This window comes from Bos taurus, chromosome 3 (assembly GCF_002263795.3).
Source record: "Bos taurus isolate L1 Dominette 01449 registration number 42190680 breed Hereford chromosome 3, ARS-UCD2.0, whole genome shotgun sequence".
Taxonomy (NCBI): domain Eukaryota; kingdom Metazoa; phylum Chordata; class Mammalia; order Artiodactyla; family Bovidae; genus Bos; species Bos taurus.
In genome coordinates this window covers 75,030,186-75,043,991 of record NC_037330.1, presented here as the reverse complement: position 1 = coordinate 75,043,991, position 13,806 = coordinate 75,030,186, and the positions used below count along the sequence as shown (strand labels likewise).

Here is a 13,806-nt window from a genome sequence, read left to right as displayed (position 1 = left end):
TCCATTCAAACCCCTCTATTCTTGCCTCTCCTGGCATCATGCCTACCATAATGTTCCATATCAAGAAAAAGCTCAATTAATCTTAAGAAGTGAATTCACTGAATGAGTCTGTGACACTCAATGAACCTAAAAACATTTGTTTCAACCTCACAACACCCAGTGAAATGAATTGTGTCAAGATACAGAGTCATGACATAAATTCCCATCTAGACACGAGCTGTGTGAGCTTGGATATTTCATGTAATCTCATTGATCCTCACAATTTTCATCTAAAAAATTGCTAAGAAAAAAAAAACAAAATAAAAGTTAAAAATTGCTAAGATTAAAATAGTTCCTTCCTCTGACATTTTGCCCTTCTGTTCTTTTTACTATTCTTGTTAATGAAAATTGTATTTCTGAAATTCAAGAAAGTAATAGTGAAGTAATATTAATAGTAGTAGCTAACATTTATTGATTGTTTATAGTGTGCCAGGCCTTGTCCCTAAGCAGTTGATATATGTTAACTCATTTAATCTTTAATAAACTTTCTAAAATAGTTTGCTTTCTGATCTTTCAGAATCCTTTTGGTAATGTGAAGCCATTCCCAGGAAGTCTCTAGCTGTGGTCTTTTAAATAGGCCCCTTGAGATTCACCAAAGTTCTGGCTTAGAGCCAAAACATTTCTGGGGACTAGAATTACAGGTAGAGTCCTAGTGTTTGTTTGACTCAATGATCTAATTTATCAACTTGCTTATTTCCTACTGGGAAATCAGCTCTTTGTGTTTCCAACTATATAACTATCATTTATATAGTTACAAAGCATGTACTTTGTAACTACAAAGCATGTACTTTGTACTTACAAAGCATAAAAACTAAAAGCTGATGCTTTAAAGCAGTTATTAAAAGCTAAATTTATACAAGGAGTTTCCCTAGCCTTGAATCAGAACCTGGATGGTGGGTCTGAACATCTTGAAGCCTGATTTATTGGAAACTGACCCAGATTCCATACCAGAGTTCATCTAGCTACGTGTTTTTCCCTGCTGTTTCCTCTGTGAGGCAGAAAACTGAAGCCACTAGAAAATACTTGATCACCTTGGATTTCCTGCTGCCTTTATGAGCCATCTACCTTGATCCCCATCAGGACAACCCTTTCCAGTTCTCCTCCTGCCAGTTTTCCTGTTCCCTCCACTCAATGCACCTGTATCTTCTTCCTTTAGTTCAACCACCTAGTCAGCTTTCTGTCATCCTCTGGCATAAAAGACTGGGCCCTCTTTCACTTTTCCCTCCCTCACTTAAGACAGATTTACCTAGATGCCCAGATCCATGGGATCACAAGGAGTCGAACATGACTTAGCAACAGAGCAGGAACAACAAGGTCAACAACAAACACTGTCTTTCAGTTCTGCTCCTTGAATCCAAAGCTACGGCCAATCCTGCTCCCCTCCCTAGATTTTCCTTCTTTCACAATGCTCCCTTTTAAACTTATTTTCTAGTAATTCTCTCAGCAAGAAATAATAAGAAGGAATATTATAGTATCAGATGATTAAGCCCTAGTTTAGCTGTGTAACCCTAACCTAATGCCTGTTACTAAAGGGCCACTCTGACCTCCTTCCTGAACTCCAGTCTTTTATTTCTAAATGTATGATTAACATTGCCTTGCATGTGTCGCCAGTACCACAAATTCTGTTGTTTTCCTGACTAAGCCAGCTGCTTCTCTGAAATTTCCATTTTCTGTTAACGGCATCATCATTTGATTTTTCATTTATTTCTTATGCCCTTATCCAATCAGACGCCTAAAAGTTTTCTCCTTTTTAATGTTCCCTTTCAGGTCTCACTGCCCTAGCAGACGGACTCACTTAGTCTTTCTACTTTTGAGATGGTTCACATGTAACTACAACAACAACAATTAAGCCAGAGTTAAAAATTAAAACTATAAGAATGAAAGATTCAGCATTTCTTTAAATTCTAATTTAGGACAAAGTATTATTCTTACAAGTACTCAAGTTAGATTAAACCTGTTAGGAATCTGAATGAGAATTAAAGCTTTGAAACCATGATGTACTAGGCATCACCGCAGTTTCCCTTGACTTCAACATTCCTTCCTTGCCAAAGCCACTTCTCTTATTTGAGATTCTGCATAAATTGAAAATAAAGAAGTGGAAAACTGGTGTAAAAAAAATTGCAGTAGGAGATAAGATAGCAACTATTTTAAGGATAAAATGTTGGTTAATTTATCATGATCAATGAAATAGCAGTTCAAATCACTGGGAGCAAGTGTAGCATTACTATTTCAGTAAAGTATTACAAGAAATAGTAAAAAGGAATATTCTAGTATCAGATGATTCAGCCCTAGTTTAGCTGTGTGACCTCAGGCATGTTGTTTAACCTCTCTGAGGTGTAACTCTTTCATTTATAAAAATAACAAAACTAGCCTAGATCACCAAGAAATTTATTCATTTCTGAATGAGATTGAGAACCACTGATAGAAATAATGAATATATTTGCCTTTAACAATGAGGGAAATAGAAATTATCTTTTTAATATTAAAATGTTTAAATTAAGAACTTTTCAGTGAGTCAAAATAAGATTTAACTATATCGTATGTTTTGTTTTACACAGTGAAGCATTTGAAAGAGTTGGTGGGTTTATCAGTTCAGTTCAGTTACTCAGTCATGTCTGACTCTTTGCAACCCTATGGACTGCAGCACGCGAGGCTTCCCTGTCCATCACCAACTCCCGGAGCTTGTTCAAACTCATGTCCATCATGTCGGTGATGTCATCCAACCTTCTCATCCTCTGTCATCCCCTTCTCTCCCCTTCAATCTTTCCCAGCAACAGGGTCTTTTCCAGTGAGTCAGTTCTTTACATCAGGTGGCCAAAGGATTAGAGTTTCAGCTTTAGCATCAGTCCTTCCAGTGAATATTCAGGACTTTAGGATTGACTGGTTGGATCTCTGCAGTCCAAGGGACTCTCAAGAGTCTTCCCCAACACCACAGTTCAAAAGCATCAATTCTTCAGTGCTCAGCTTTCTATATATCAGTGATTATATGACAAAAATGGTCCTGTGAACACTTCTAAACCACATCAACAGAGTTCCTGCAAAAAACAAAATAAATCAGAACAAGAACAAAATAACTATCATGTTTCAAGTGTATCTGTGTAGTACTTACTAGTGTTTCTCTGTGATTTGCTTAGTGGCTATAAGATTATGGCATCTGGTCCCATCACTTCATGGGAAATAGATGGGGAAACGGTGGAAACAGTGTCAGACTTTATTTTTGGGGGCTCCAAAATCACTGCAGATGGTGATTGCAGCCATGAAATTAAAAAGACGATTACTCCTTGGAAGGAAAGTTATGACCAACCTAGATAGCATATTGAAAAGCAGAGATATTACCTTGCCAACAAAGGTCCATATAGTCAAGGCTATGGTTTTTCCAGTAGTCATGTACGGATGTGAGAGTTGGACTATAAAGAAAGCTGAGCACCGAAGAATTGATGCTTTTGAACTGGTGTTGGAGAAGACTCTAGAGAGCCCCTTGGAATGCAAGGAGATCCAACCAGTCTATCCTAAAGGAGATCAGTCCTGGGTGTTCATTGGAAGGACTGAGGCTGAAGCTGAAACTCCAATACTTTGGCCACCTCATGCGAAGAGTTGACTCATTGGAAAAGACTCTGATGCTGGGAGGGATTGGGGGCAGGAGGAGAAGGGGATGACAGAGGATTAGGTGGCTGGATGGCATCACCAACTCGATGGACATGAGTTTGAGTGAACTCCGGGAGTTGGTGATGGACAGGGATGCCTGGCATGCTGCAATTCATGGGGTTGCAAAGAGTCGGACATGACTGAGCAACTGAACTGAACTGAACTGAACTAGCATTATACTAGGACAATCATAAGTAGGATATACTAGATAATTGATAAGTATTTGTTGAATTAATAAATTGAGTTGAAACTGGGTGAAATTAATTAGTTGTTTCCATAGTTACAATTCTGGTGTGAAGTTTAAAAACACGTGACTTTTGGTTGCTCATACTCTCTTGAATCTTATTATTAGAGACAACAACAATGTGATAAACAAGTACCTTGCATTGATGACCCTGTTTTATTTGTGTGTTTACAGGCCAATGGACATAGTTTTGTACATATGGAACACGAAAAAGCTGTATTACTACTGAAGAGTTTCCAGAACACAGTAGACCTAGTTATTCAACGTGAGCTTACTGTCTAAATATTTTTTATAAATAGTGAAGATACGTCTAGCCAGACCTAATGTTCAAATAAATTTATACATAGAAACAAATTTTGCCAATTGCTGGACCAATGGCAAACATTAGTGCCAAATGTATAATACTATAATGTTAGCACTGATCATCCTTAAAAATGTTAACTATATAAATATGATGTTCATGTGGTTATGTATTAGTTTTAATTGTCAGCCTCTGGCTGTGCATTGGTGCAGTTTTAGTTTTGATTTTGTTTTTTTTTTTAATTGAATAAGTTTCTTCTCAAAGTGGATTTCATATAATTTCGGAGCACGGAAGCACACACAAGCTCTTTATGAATTCTGCTCTCCATCAGAAACACTGCCTCAAAATTGTATATGCCTTTATATAGAAAATACAAATAAATATAAAGAATTGTAATTCCCATAAAATATTTCTAGCACAAAGTATATGTTGGCATATAAACAAAAAGAATATAGAGAAAAAAACAATATTTTCATAAATTAAACATCTCGGATTGAGAAAGAAAATATATCTTAAAATAAGACTTTACTATATTGAATCTTTTTCAATAAAAATTACAAGATAATGCCTTATGAAAGTAACTGTACATATGGTATAAAGTGTTTATATTTGGTTCCATATTCATTTGCTAAATTCTCATAACACAGAGTGAAATATTTCATCAGTTAGCCATTTACCTCTGGGACCTGAATAAAAGATAGAACAACCTAATTTGTTCAATGCCTTTAGCTAATTACAATACAGACAGAGTTAAGAAACAGACTAAAGGTCATTGTAGATAAATCTTTTTCACCACAAATGTAAGCAGTGAATGATGGGTGGCAGCAAGGTGTTGCTTTATTTCTTTCAAGTTTATGTTGATTATAGCCCTGTGATTTCTTTACTTGTAAATGTGGAATTTATTTGTGTGTTGCTTTATCCAATTTGCTACTTTTAAATCATTTTAAATGAGTTTGGGGTATTGATAAAATTTATCATTAAGAAAGACTTGTTAGAAAGTTATGGGGGTGATAAAATAAACTTTGGTATTTAAATATGAAACTTCAAATATAATTTCTCAGAGCCATGGTCTATCTGTATTACTAATTTCCATGCCCACCTTGGAGGGCAAAGTAGAGAAAATATCTTTTTTCCCCCAAAAGTTGCAAAGTACATATAATCTTAAATTCTGTCTCACTGAAGAGAAAGATGAGCATCATTAATATAGAATTAGTTATTTTTACATTGGAACTGCTTTCCTTTACAAATGATCAAAATCCATTTTATAACCCTTTAAAACTGTTTCTTTTATGTATTAGTCATTCATTTGATTAAAATATTAATTTCACATTCCAGAATAATTTCCCAGAGTTGGTTATATGCATTCTCTCTCATATTTTGACATAGCTCTCTTTTTTTAAATATATATAATGAATTTACTTTACATGCCAGTGTTCCAAATATTTTGTTACGATTTTCACAACAGTATCATATATTGATGTCACCAAAGCTCTGAGAGTAATATTTGTAAGTTAACTGTTTTATGGGGGACATTGAAAATATTGTATTTTTGTAGGGTCTATTAAAATGAGTGTCACTTATTAGAAGTACAGTGGTATTTTTTTGGCAATAGAATTTGTCACTTGAAGGCAAATGATACTTCACTTTATAGATGATGCACTAATTTTGATGTTGCTTTATGTCAGGGTGACATTAAACTATGATTTTATAGGCTTTGATATTTAGCAAATGATTAAATGATTGGCCTATTTAATATGCTTCCCAGAAGTAACTTTTAAATGCATTTTAATATATTGACAATTTCTGATGAGAAATGTCTTCAGAGCCTAATTTTTTCTTTGCCAAAAACTCACACCAAACTACCATACCAGCCGCTATATTAGGATGATCATCAGTAGTCAAGATCGAGGCCCTCACTGTCTTCCCAAGATCACTTAAAGGAGAAACAAGCTCATGGGTGTAGTTTGGTAGCCATGAAGCAGCTCCAGTCACCCCATTAGTTTTGTTAATCTTTCATGGGATAATTGGGAGAAGAGCCAGATAAAGGACTTCCCAAGTCTTTTTTCCTTATGTCAGGTTTCTGCATCAAACACAGGGTCTCAGGAGATGTTTCTGAGGCCAAGTGGAGAGAACCATGATCTAGTAAACCCTCTGCCACTCCTGATGTGACAGACAACACTGTCTTGGGCCATGCTTTACTCCTTCCTGTTCTCAGGAAATGAGAAAAAGAAAAAAGGGACCCCTGACCAACTGGAAATGAAGCTGATGTGCAAAGCACCTCATTGTCAATTGTACTGCCATGCTGCATACTGAAAAAAGGCAGGTAATAATGAAAAGAGGTATTTTTTTTTAGGTTGACTGAAAAAAATCATTGATCACTTACGGGGGAAGAGTCTTATTGATTCCATGGGTGACCAAAACCAATAATACACAAATTTGTGGTATTGGTTTTTTTGGAAGGACTGGCTTTGCTGTTTGAATTAGCATCTGGTTTATGCTAACAAAAAAGAACAAGCAAAAGTTAAGGGTGTCCCTTTAAAAAAGAAAAATCAACAGCCACAAAAAAGGGAGTGGAATTCATGTGACTCCAATAGACTCACCTTGGTCTTTGATTTTTATTAGGATCTTTCTGCTGAGAAAGCTGTCTTATACCTGACATGAGTAAGACATAATGGGAGGGAATGAGAAAAGTATTAGGTGAAAAGAATAAGCACTGAAAATTACTAGTAGAATTGTTGCAGATTTTGCAAGCCAAATAGAAATTAGTGGACTTTTTTTTTTTTACTATTTACATGGCTTATCATACATTGTCACCAAAGCTCTCTTATGATAATTCTAGCTTACCAGACAACACAAGCTACCTGAACAAACATAACATTTTCAAAATATAAGGATCTTTTTGACAAGAAATATTGAAAGTCAGTATAACATACAAATATTTATATCATGATAATTTATTGCTTATTGAAATCTATCACATATATGTGTCCCAGTTAATAAGAACTGTAATTATATAGACGTCAAATAATCTGGGCCTAATGTTGGATTACCTCCTTCAGGATGGAAAGCAGTTTTAAAGAGAGAGTGACAAATCAGGATTGATTAGTTCTTAACCTTAAAGATGATTCCACATATATCACTAATATAATTACTTATTAGAAGCAGGACTGAGATATGTTTTAATAGGTGAGCTAAAGAGAGGGAGTATTCAAAGGAAGGAAAATTTTGAAAAAGTTAATTTTATATATTCATACATGAAAAGTATCTGAATTTGGCAAAATGACTGATGAAGGAAAACATTTTACTTTTAATCACAAAGTCGATTTAATAGCTCCACCACAATTTAAAGCCTTGGAAAACAGTGTGTGTTTGCCAACTTGCCTTTCTATTGACTTTTAATGCTGTCCTCAGTAAATCTCTGCCCCTTGTTGGCACACAGATCAAGAGTCTATTCTGACAACTTCACACCTGGCAAAGGGTACCACAGCATAACCAGATGAAAAACCATGTTGGCAGAGGACCACCACTCTAAGTCTTTGGTAAATTCAATCAACATCTTTGGCTGATTCCTGATACACTGACCAAATAACAGGTTTTTTGAAACACTGGGTCAGTAAAAAGTTATGCACATAATAAAATCTAATCAGTTAAGAAGACAGGTCCTTTATGTAGTATCAAGGAAAACAAGGTTGAGTTTTCCTCTCACAGAAATGCTAAATCATTCTGAGGCTTAATAAAATGTTCAAACGCTGGGTTGGTGATGTGCCCTCTCTTTTGGTTGTATTAGTGTTACCTGATCATCTGGGAATTGTGAGGAAATCTTCAATCTGCATGAACTTTTTTCCTTAGTAATACACCCAGAAAAGCATCCTGGCTTGGCCCAGAGTATTGCCCCCATCACTCTCAGCACAACCATCCCTTGAGTATACATTACAGTGAGAAAGTAGAGTGTGGGCTGTGGAAAAATAAATGTGCAACAAAGAAAGCATGTAGGTCAATATTACAGGAGATCCCGGTCATCACCTCTCCAAGGCATCCTTTCAACCTCATTTGGTCTAAACTCTTCAGAGAATGTTTTTTGAAACACTCTACCATATGAAACTAAGGCAGATACAATCAAGTTTTCTAGTTATATTCTGAACCTTCTGGGGTTGTTTTTGGTTCTAGAATGCAAAACTGACCTGTCTTCCTCACTGCTGTTGCTGCTATAGATCCATACCTCCAATTCCCCACGACGTTCCAAGGGCAGATGACTGCTTCTGTCCTGCTGACACAAGGATAAGAGGCCCCCTTAGAGTTCTGTTTGGAGACCCCTGACTATCAACTAATGGTTCCAGCTTCCGGTTTGGGAGGAAATTTCTTGGGTGATCCAGGAACCTAGTGTAGTAGCATTAACCAAGGCTCAAAGGTGGAGCATGGATCATGTCTCTGACAGCATCAAACAAAGCTCGTGTGCAAGGGTGAAGCTGGCAGGTCTTCAATAGAACTGTTTCCACTTCTGTTTTTGAAACGTTGGATTTTACTACGTTGAGGACACTCTCTGAGGCTCCCAGCTGATTGTCATGGGGACAGGTTACAATCGTCCTCACCTTTGACACTGTCTGCAAGAGAATGATTGGGAAATACTGTCCTGTGATAGTATAAACTCCATGATTTTAACTTTGGAGAATTCAAAGATTTCTGATAAATGGAGGGAGAAAGTCCACTCTAAGTTTTGAATAAAGAGGGTAAATGAAAACCTAGGAATTTTATTAAAGCCTTGGGCTTTTAACTTTTGATTATCATAATCTTCTCTGAGAGCAGTTCTTTAGGAAGTAAAGAGAGAAAAACAGAGAAGGAAAATAATTCACCGGCCCTATCTTTAGAAGCATTATTTTATCTAGTAGCTTTTTCTCTGTTGGATTTTGATGTGTAACAGTGAGCTCTTACTTTGCAACAACTCGATGAGCACTGAACGAGATAAGAAGTAGACGTGGATGTAAAGCAGGCACAGATGAGAAGGTTATCTCTACAGCCACATCAACCTCCCCTAATTTTCCTGGGCTGCATAACTCACTTTTCTTGGCCTAATTTTGTATTTTGTTAATAACAGCACCTCAGAGTAGAAGATTGTGAAATTCAAGCAGTGTTTATGTAGAAAGCAGTGAAATCCTGTGACTCTGCAGGTGAAAGTCTTATCCCTTTTTCTGTGGGTGGGGAGGCTTTTAAAATATTTCATTCTTTAAGCTAGTGTAACTTTTAATGTGTGTAGGAAAGGATGTTGAGGGGAAAAGTTAAATGAATCATCCAATCTTTCTCTACTTTTGAAAAAGTATATTTTTTCTCAAATCTATCCCTGTTACACAATTGTATTATTTGTGTCAGCTTTTTTTTCCCCCTTCTTCAAAATAACTGGATGAGTAAGCAGCCTAAAAATAGTCCAGTAACTCTATACCTAGAGTAAAACATCTTAGTACAGAGGCTTACTTTCATCAGCAAACTCTGTAATTCCTCCATAGGAGAACTGTAGCTGAATCTCAGATGCCTAAGGTATGTCATTCATAAATTCAAAACATTCAGGGACAGTTTATTGAGGAATATAACAGAAACATTAAATGTGATGTTAACAAATATTTGTTGAGCATCAGCAATATAGCAGGCACTACGAGGGCTGTAACATGGTCTCCTCTGCACAGAATCTCACAATCAAGGGAAAAGATGGGAGAACTTCCCAATCAAGGAGAGTACACGGCCATATGGTGAGTCCCTGTGCCCCTGCCCTCAGCCCATGCGTTGCAAAAGGAAGCAGCATCCTTATCTAGTCAAATCTCTGAGGTTTGAGCAGGTTACATGTGGAGCTATAAATAGGTCTTCCTACTGGGTTCTGTGGTCTTTGGGAGGTTATATGAATATTTCCCAAGACTTAGGACAATATTTGAGAGGCTAGAAGTGGCAAGAGTGGATGCCTTACTGGACAAGATAAATAGCAACTGTAATCCTTTGAATCTGTGAAAGAAAATTTCACCAATTTGTTCCAGAGAAGAGAGAGACTATTAGAAAAAATGATATCCTTCAACCTGGCTCTGCACGGTGCCTGTATGTCACTGACATGATGGAAGAAAGAGATAGAAGCTGTATTTTTAAAGGCTTGATGTGTTTGATTGAAGAGATTCTTCTATGCTTAATGTCCCCAAAGGATCCCTTCTATGACCACTGCTTCTTACAGGCCATCAAAAAGCATGAGTCCAGAGGATCAATATTAGAATCACTCATGACCCACGGAGAAATGCAATGAGTTGAATATTCATTCAGCTGGCTGCATGTCATGTTTATTTACCTCACTTACTTCAGTGAGGTGAAAAGTATTTTACTGAGTGCTGTTCAGACTAGCCCATGAAAATACTGTTTGCATTAAGTAGGATCAGACATTCACATATTGTGGACATCTGTTTATTCTTTCAAGAAAAGTTTGATTATTTGAATCTAGGAATTACTTGTTTTTCTTCATTCAATCTGTGCATATGCAGTGTTTTATTTTTTTTAATAATTTTATTGAGGTAGAATTTGTCCCCAGGTTTTTTTTTTGGGGGGGGGGGCGGTTATTGTTATTGTCTTTTTTTTGACTGCACCATGTGGCATGTGGGATTTAAATTCCCAGACCAGAGATCAAACCTGAGCCCCCTGCAGTGGGAGGTAAAAGTCTTAACCACTAGACCACCAGGGAAGCCCCCATACCAGTGTTTTGGACACCTAACATCTTTACCTTTCACTGAGTACTTTCTGATCTCAGCCTTTGCCCACAATGGTCCCTCTATTGAAATGTCTTCCTCTCCCCGTTCTCTTTGTAAAGTATCAAAATTATATGCAGCCTTCAGGATCCAGTTCAAAGATTACCACCATGAAAATTTCCCTAGTATTATATTGGAAGAAGTTTCTCTCCCTAATATTAATACCATCATATTACTTTTTGTAGGTTTTATAGTACTTATTACATTCTATCTTCAGTCATAGAGGTTTGATATACCTTTGTTCTTTCCTCTCTTATCACCTGGATGCTTCTTGGGAGGATCAGACAATACTTAAAAGAGGCATTCTAGACTGAAGGCACATCTGGTTTTGCTTTCTATGTATCCTTAGGGCCTGTAGAGTGTCAGAAGCATAGCAGGTGCTCAATAAATATTTGTTCAGTGATTAAGTGGATGATAGGCCTGGCACATAAACACATTTACTGGATTAAACAAGAAGTTGATGTTCAATTTACATAACAACTTTAAACCATGAAACGTTCACTTTCTCAATTCATTCTTTTCTTTCTTCAATTCTCCCTTTTAACCCAATCTTCCTCTCCTCCTCAGCATTTCTTCTAAGACCTTTTAGGTTCTCGTGCTATGTTTCAACTGGAGAAGGCAATGGCACCCCACTCCAGTACTGTTGCCTGGAAAATCCCACGGACAGAGGAGCCTGGTGCTCTGCAGTCCATGGGATCGCTAGGAGTCGGACACGACTGAGCGACTTCACTTTCACTTTTCACTTTCATGCATTGGAGAAGGAAATGGCAACCCACTCCAGTGTTCTTGCCTGGAGACCCCCAGGGACGGGGGAGCCTGGTGGGCTGCTGTCTATGGGGTCACGCAGAGTTGGACACGACTGACGCGACTTAGCAGCAGCAGCTGTGTTTCAACAGTTGTATTTGATTTCCCTTTTATATTTTCTAAGGACCTTGTGATGTGCTTAGTCACTCAGTCGTATCTGACTCTGTTATCGCATGGACTGTAGCCTGCCAGGCTCCTCTGTCCATGGGGATTCTCCAGCAAGAATACTGGAGTGGGTTGCCATGCCCTCCTCCAGAGGATCTTCCCAACCCAGGGATCAAACCCAGGTCTCCCACAGTGCAGGCAGATTCTTTACTGTCTGGGCCACTAGGGAAGCCCATGAATATTAGAGTAAGTAGCTTATCTCTTCTCCAGGGGATCTTCCCAACCCCAGAATCAAACTATTGCAGGTGGATTCTTTACCAGCTGAAATACCAGGGAAGCTAAGGACCTTAAACACCGTCCAAAAAGTTTAAGAAACAACTTTTGTTCATTTAATTGGAGTACATCATATCAATCTTTTTGATTTCATTTGGGTCTTCTCTCCTTGGAAGAAGGCATGCAGATGGATGCCAGAAATCTCCCAGAGAAATGAGTGCAAAGGTTGAACTTATAGAGCCATGGTCTTGGTCTTAGAGTACCTTAGAGATAATCAAGCCCTGTTTCCACATTGTACCAGAGGCCCAAGACCTAGAGAGGGCAAGTGATTTTGTAAACCAAGGACACAAAAGTGTATGCTTAGAACTGGCTTTAGGTCCCTATTTAGGGTTATTCCGGCTCTACACTGTGACTTGGTAGATCACTTTATCAAGCTTTACAATTTGGAGAGTGGGCAGTAGTAAAAGAAGTTGTGATAGGGATGGCTAGGGAAAGGTAGTTGAGAAGCGCAAATCCCTAACCCTATTTTAGCTCTAAAATTTAATGAAACCACTGCCTAACGCTGCCTGTTCTAGAATAAAGACAAGTCTGTCCACAGCTTTTAGCTATAGTTCAGCATAACAATATTTTCACACTGCATTTTGGATCCTTTCATGGGAATATTCCACTATCCTCATCCATAAAGCAAAATGTCATATACTCCAGAATTCTCGGGCTACTGCAAAAGCTTTAAAATTAACATAATTAACTGTGTACAGAGATCACAGAAAAGAGATTACCTTAATAAAACCACATGCCCCCTCCCAAACTTTTATAGAGATCAGAATCTGGCCTGCTGATCTCAAAGCAGAAAGAAAAGATTTTCTACTGCCATTGCTATTAGTTTCATTAGGTACTTTGTTTGTAGGGGCAAAAAAAAAAAAATTGGAATTCAACCCCTAAGGGGAGGGGGGCGGGGTGGGGAATGTCTGTTAGGAGAACACTAGGTTGGTAAGCTCCTAACCAAAGTTCCTTTATTACCTCATAGGATCTTGCTTTCCTTACAAATAAAGCATTTCTTTCTTAGCTTTCTCTCAACAGTATTTCCCGTTTGGGTTTCTGTTTGGGTTTCATAGCAAATTGAATTACAGAATTCAATCAGTCTCAAACATTAAATCTATTTCTCATTACTGCTGTGTTTATACTAATAATACTAATTATTCCATCTGCCTCTGCCTTTTTTGTGTGTGTGTGTGTGTCTGCCTTTTAATTTCTTTGTATGGGGAGAACTTGCTAACAGGCTGCGTAGGGCTTCTTTTAATGACATTTTGTATCTAGAAGCCATTAGTATATCCTGAAGGAAATTTCAAATCATTTTTTTTGATAGAAGGGTGCCTCAAACTGTCCAGCTTGGTCTTATAGCCCACTCTCTATGTATTTACATGAGGAAAAGAATGCCAATTTCTGTTTGAATAAAAATGAAGTGAAAATGAAAAGGGTAGTATTAATCGAGAGAGCAACATTATTTTAGACTAGCGAGTGGGTAAGAGTATTTCAGAAGAGCTGGAGTGCTGTATTTTAAGTAAGAGTTTCTAGAAAAGTGAGGAAGAGTAATAAAAGGCTGGATGAAAGGGAGAAATTAATGTTAT

The 13,806-nt window shown here is 37.5% G+C and overlaps 1 protein-coding gene across 2 annotated transcripts in view; it reads left to right on the top strand.

Annotated features, from left to right (window-relative positions):
* Positions 1-13,083, top strand: part of LRRC7 (leucine rich repeat containing 7) — a 613,767-nt gene extending 600,684 nt beyond the window's left edge. Inside the window, exon 26 of one of the 2 annotated variants that reach the window (XM_059884769.1) lies at positions 4,103-13,083. In XM_059884769.1, the coding sequence (XP_059740752.1) occupies positions 4,103-4,210 (108 nt within the window). In that variant the 3' untranslated portion in view covers positions 4,211-13,083. The remainder of the gene's footprint in view (positions 1-4,102) is intronic. The other variant, NM_001192108.2, reaches the window with a different exon arrangement.
* Positions 13,084-13,806: the final 723 nt, after the last annotated feature.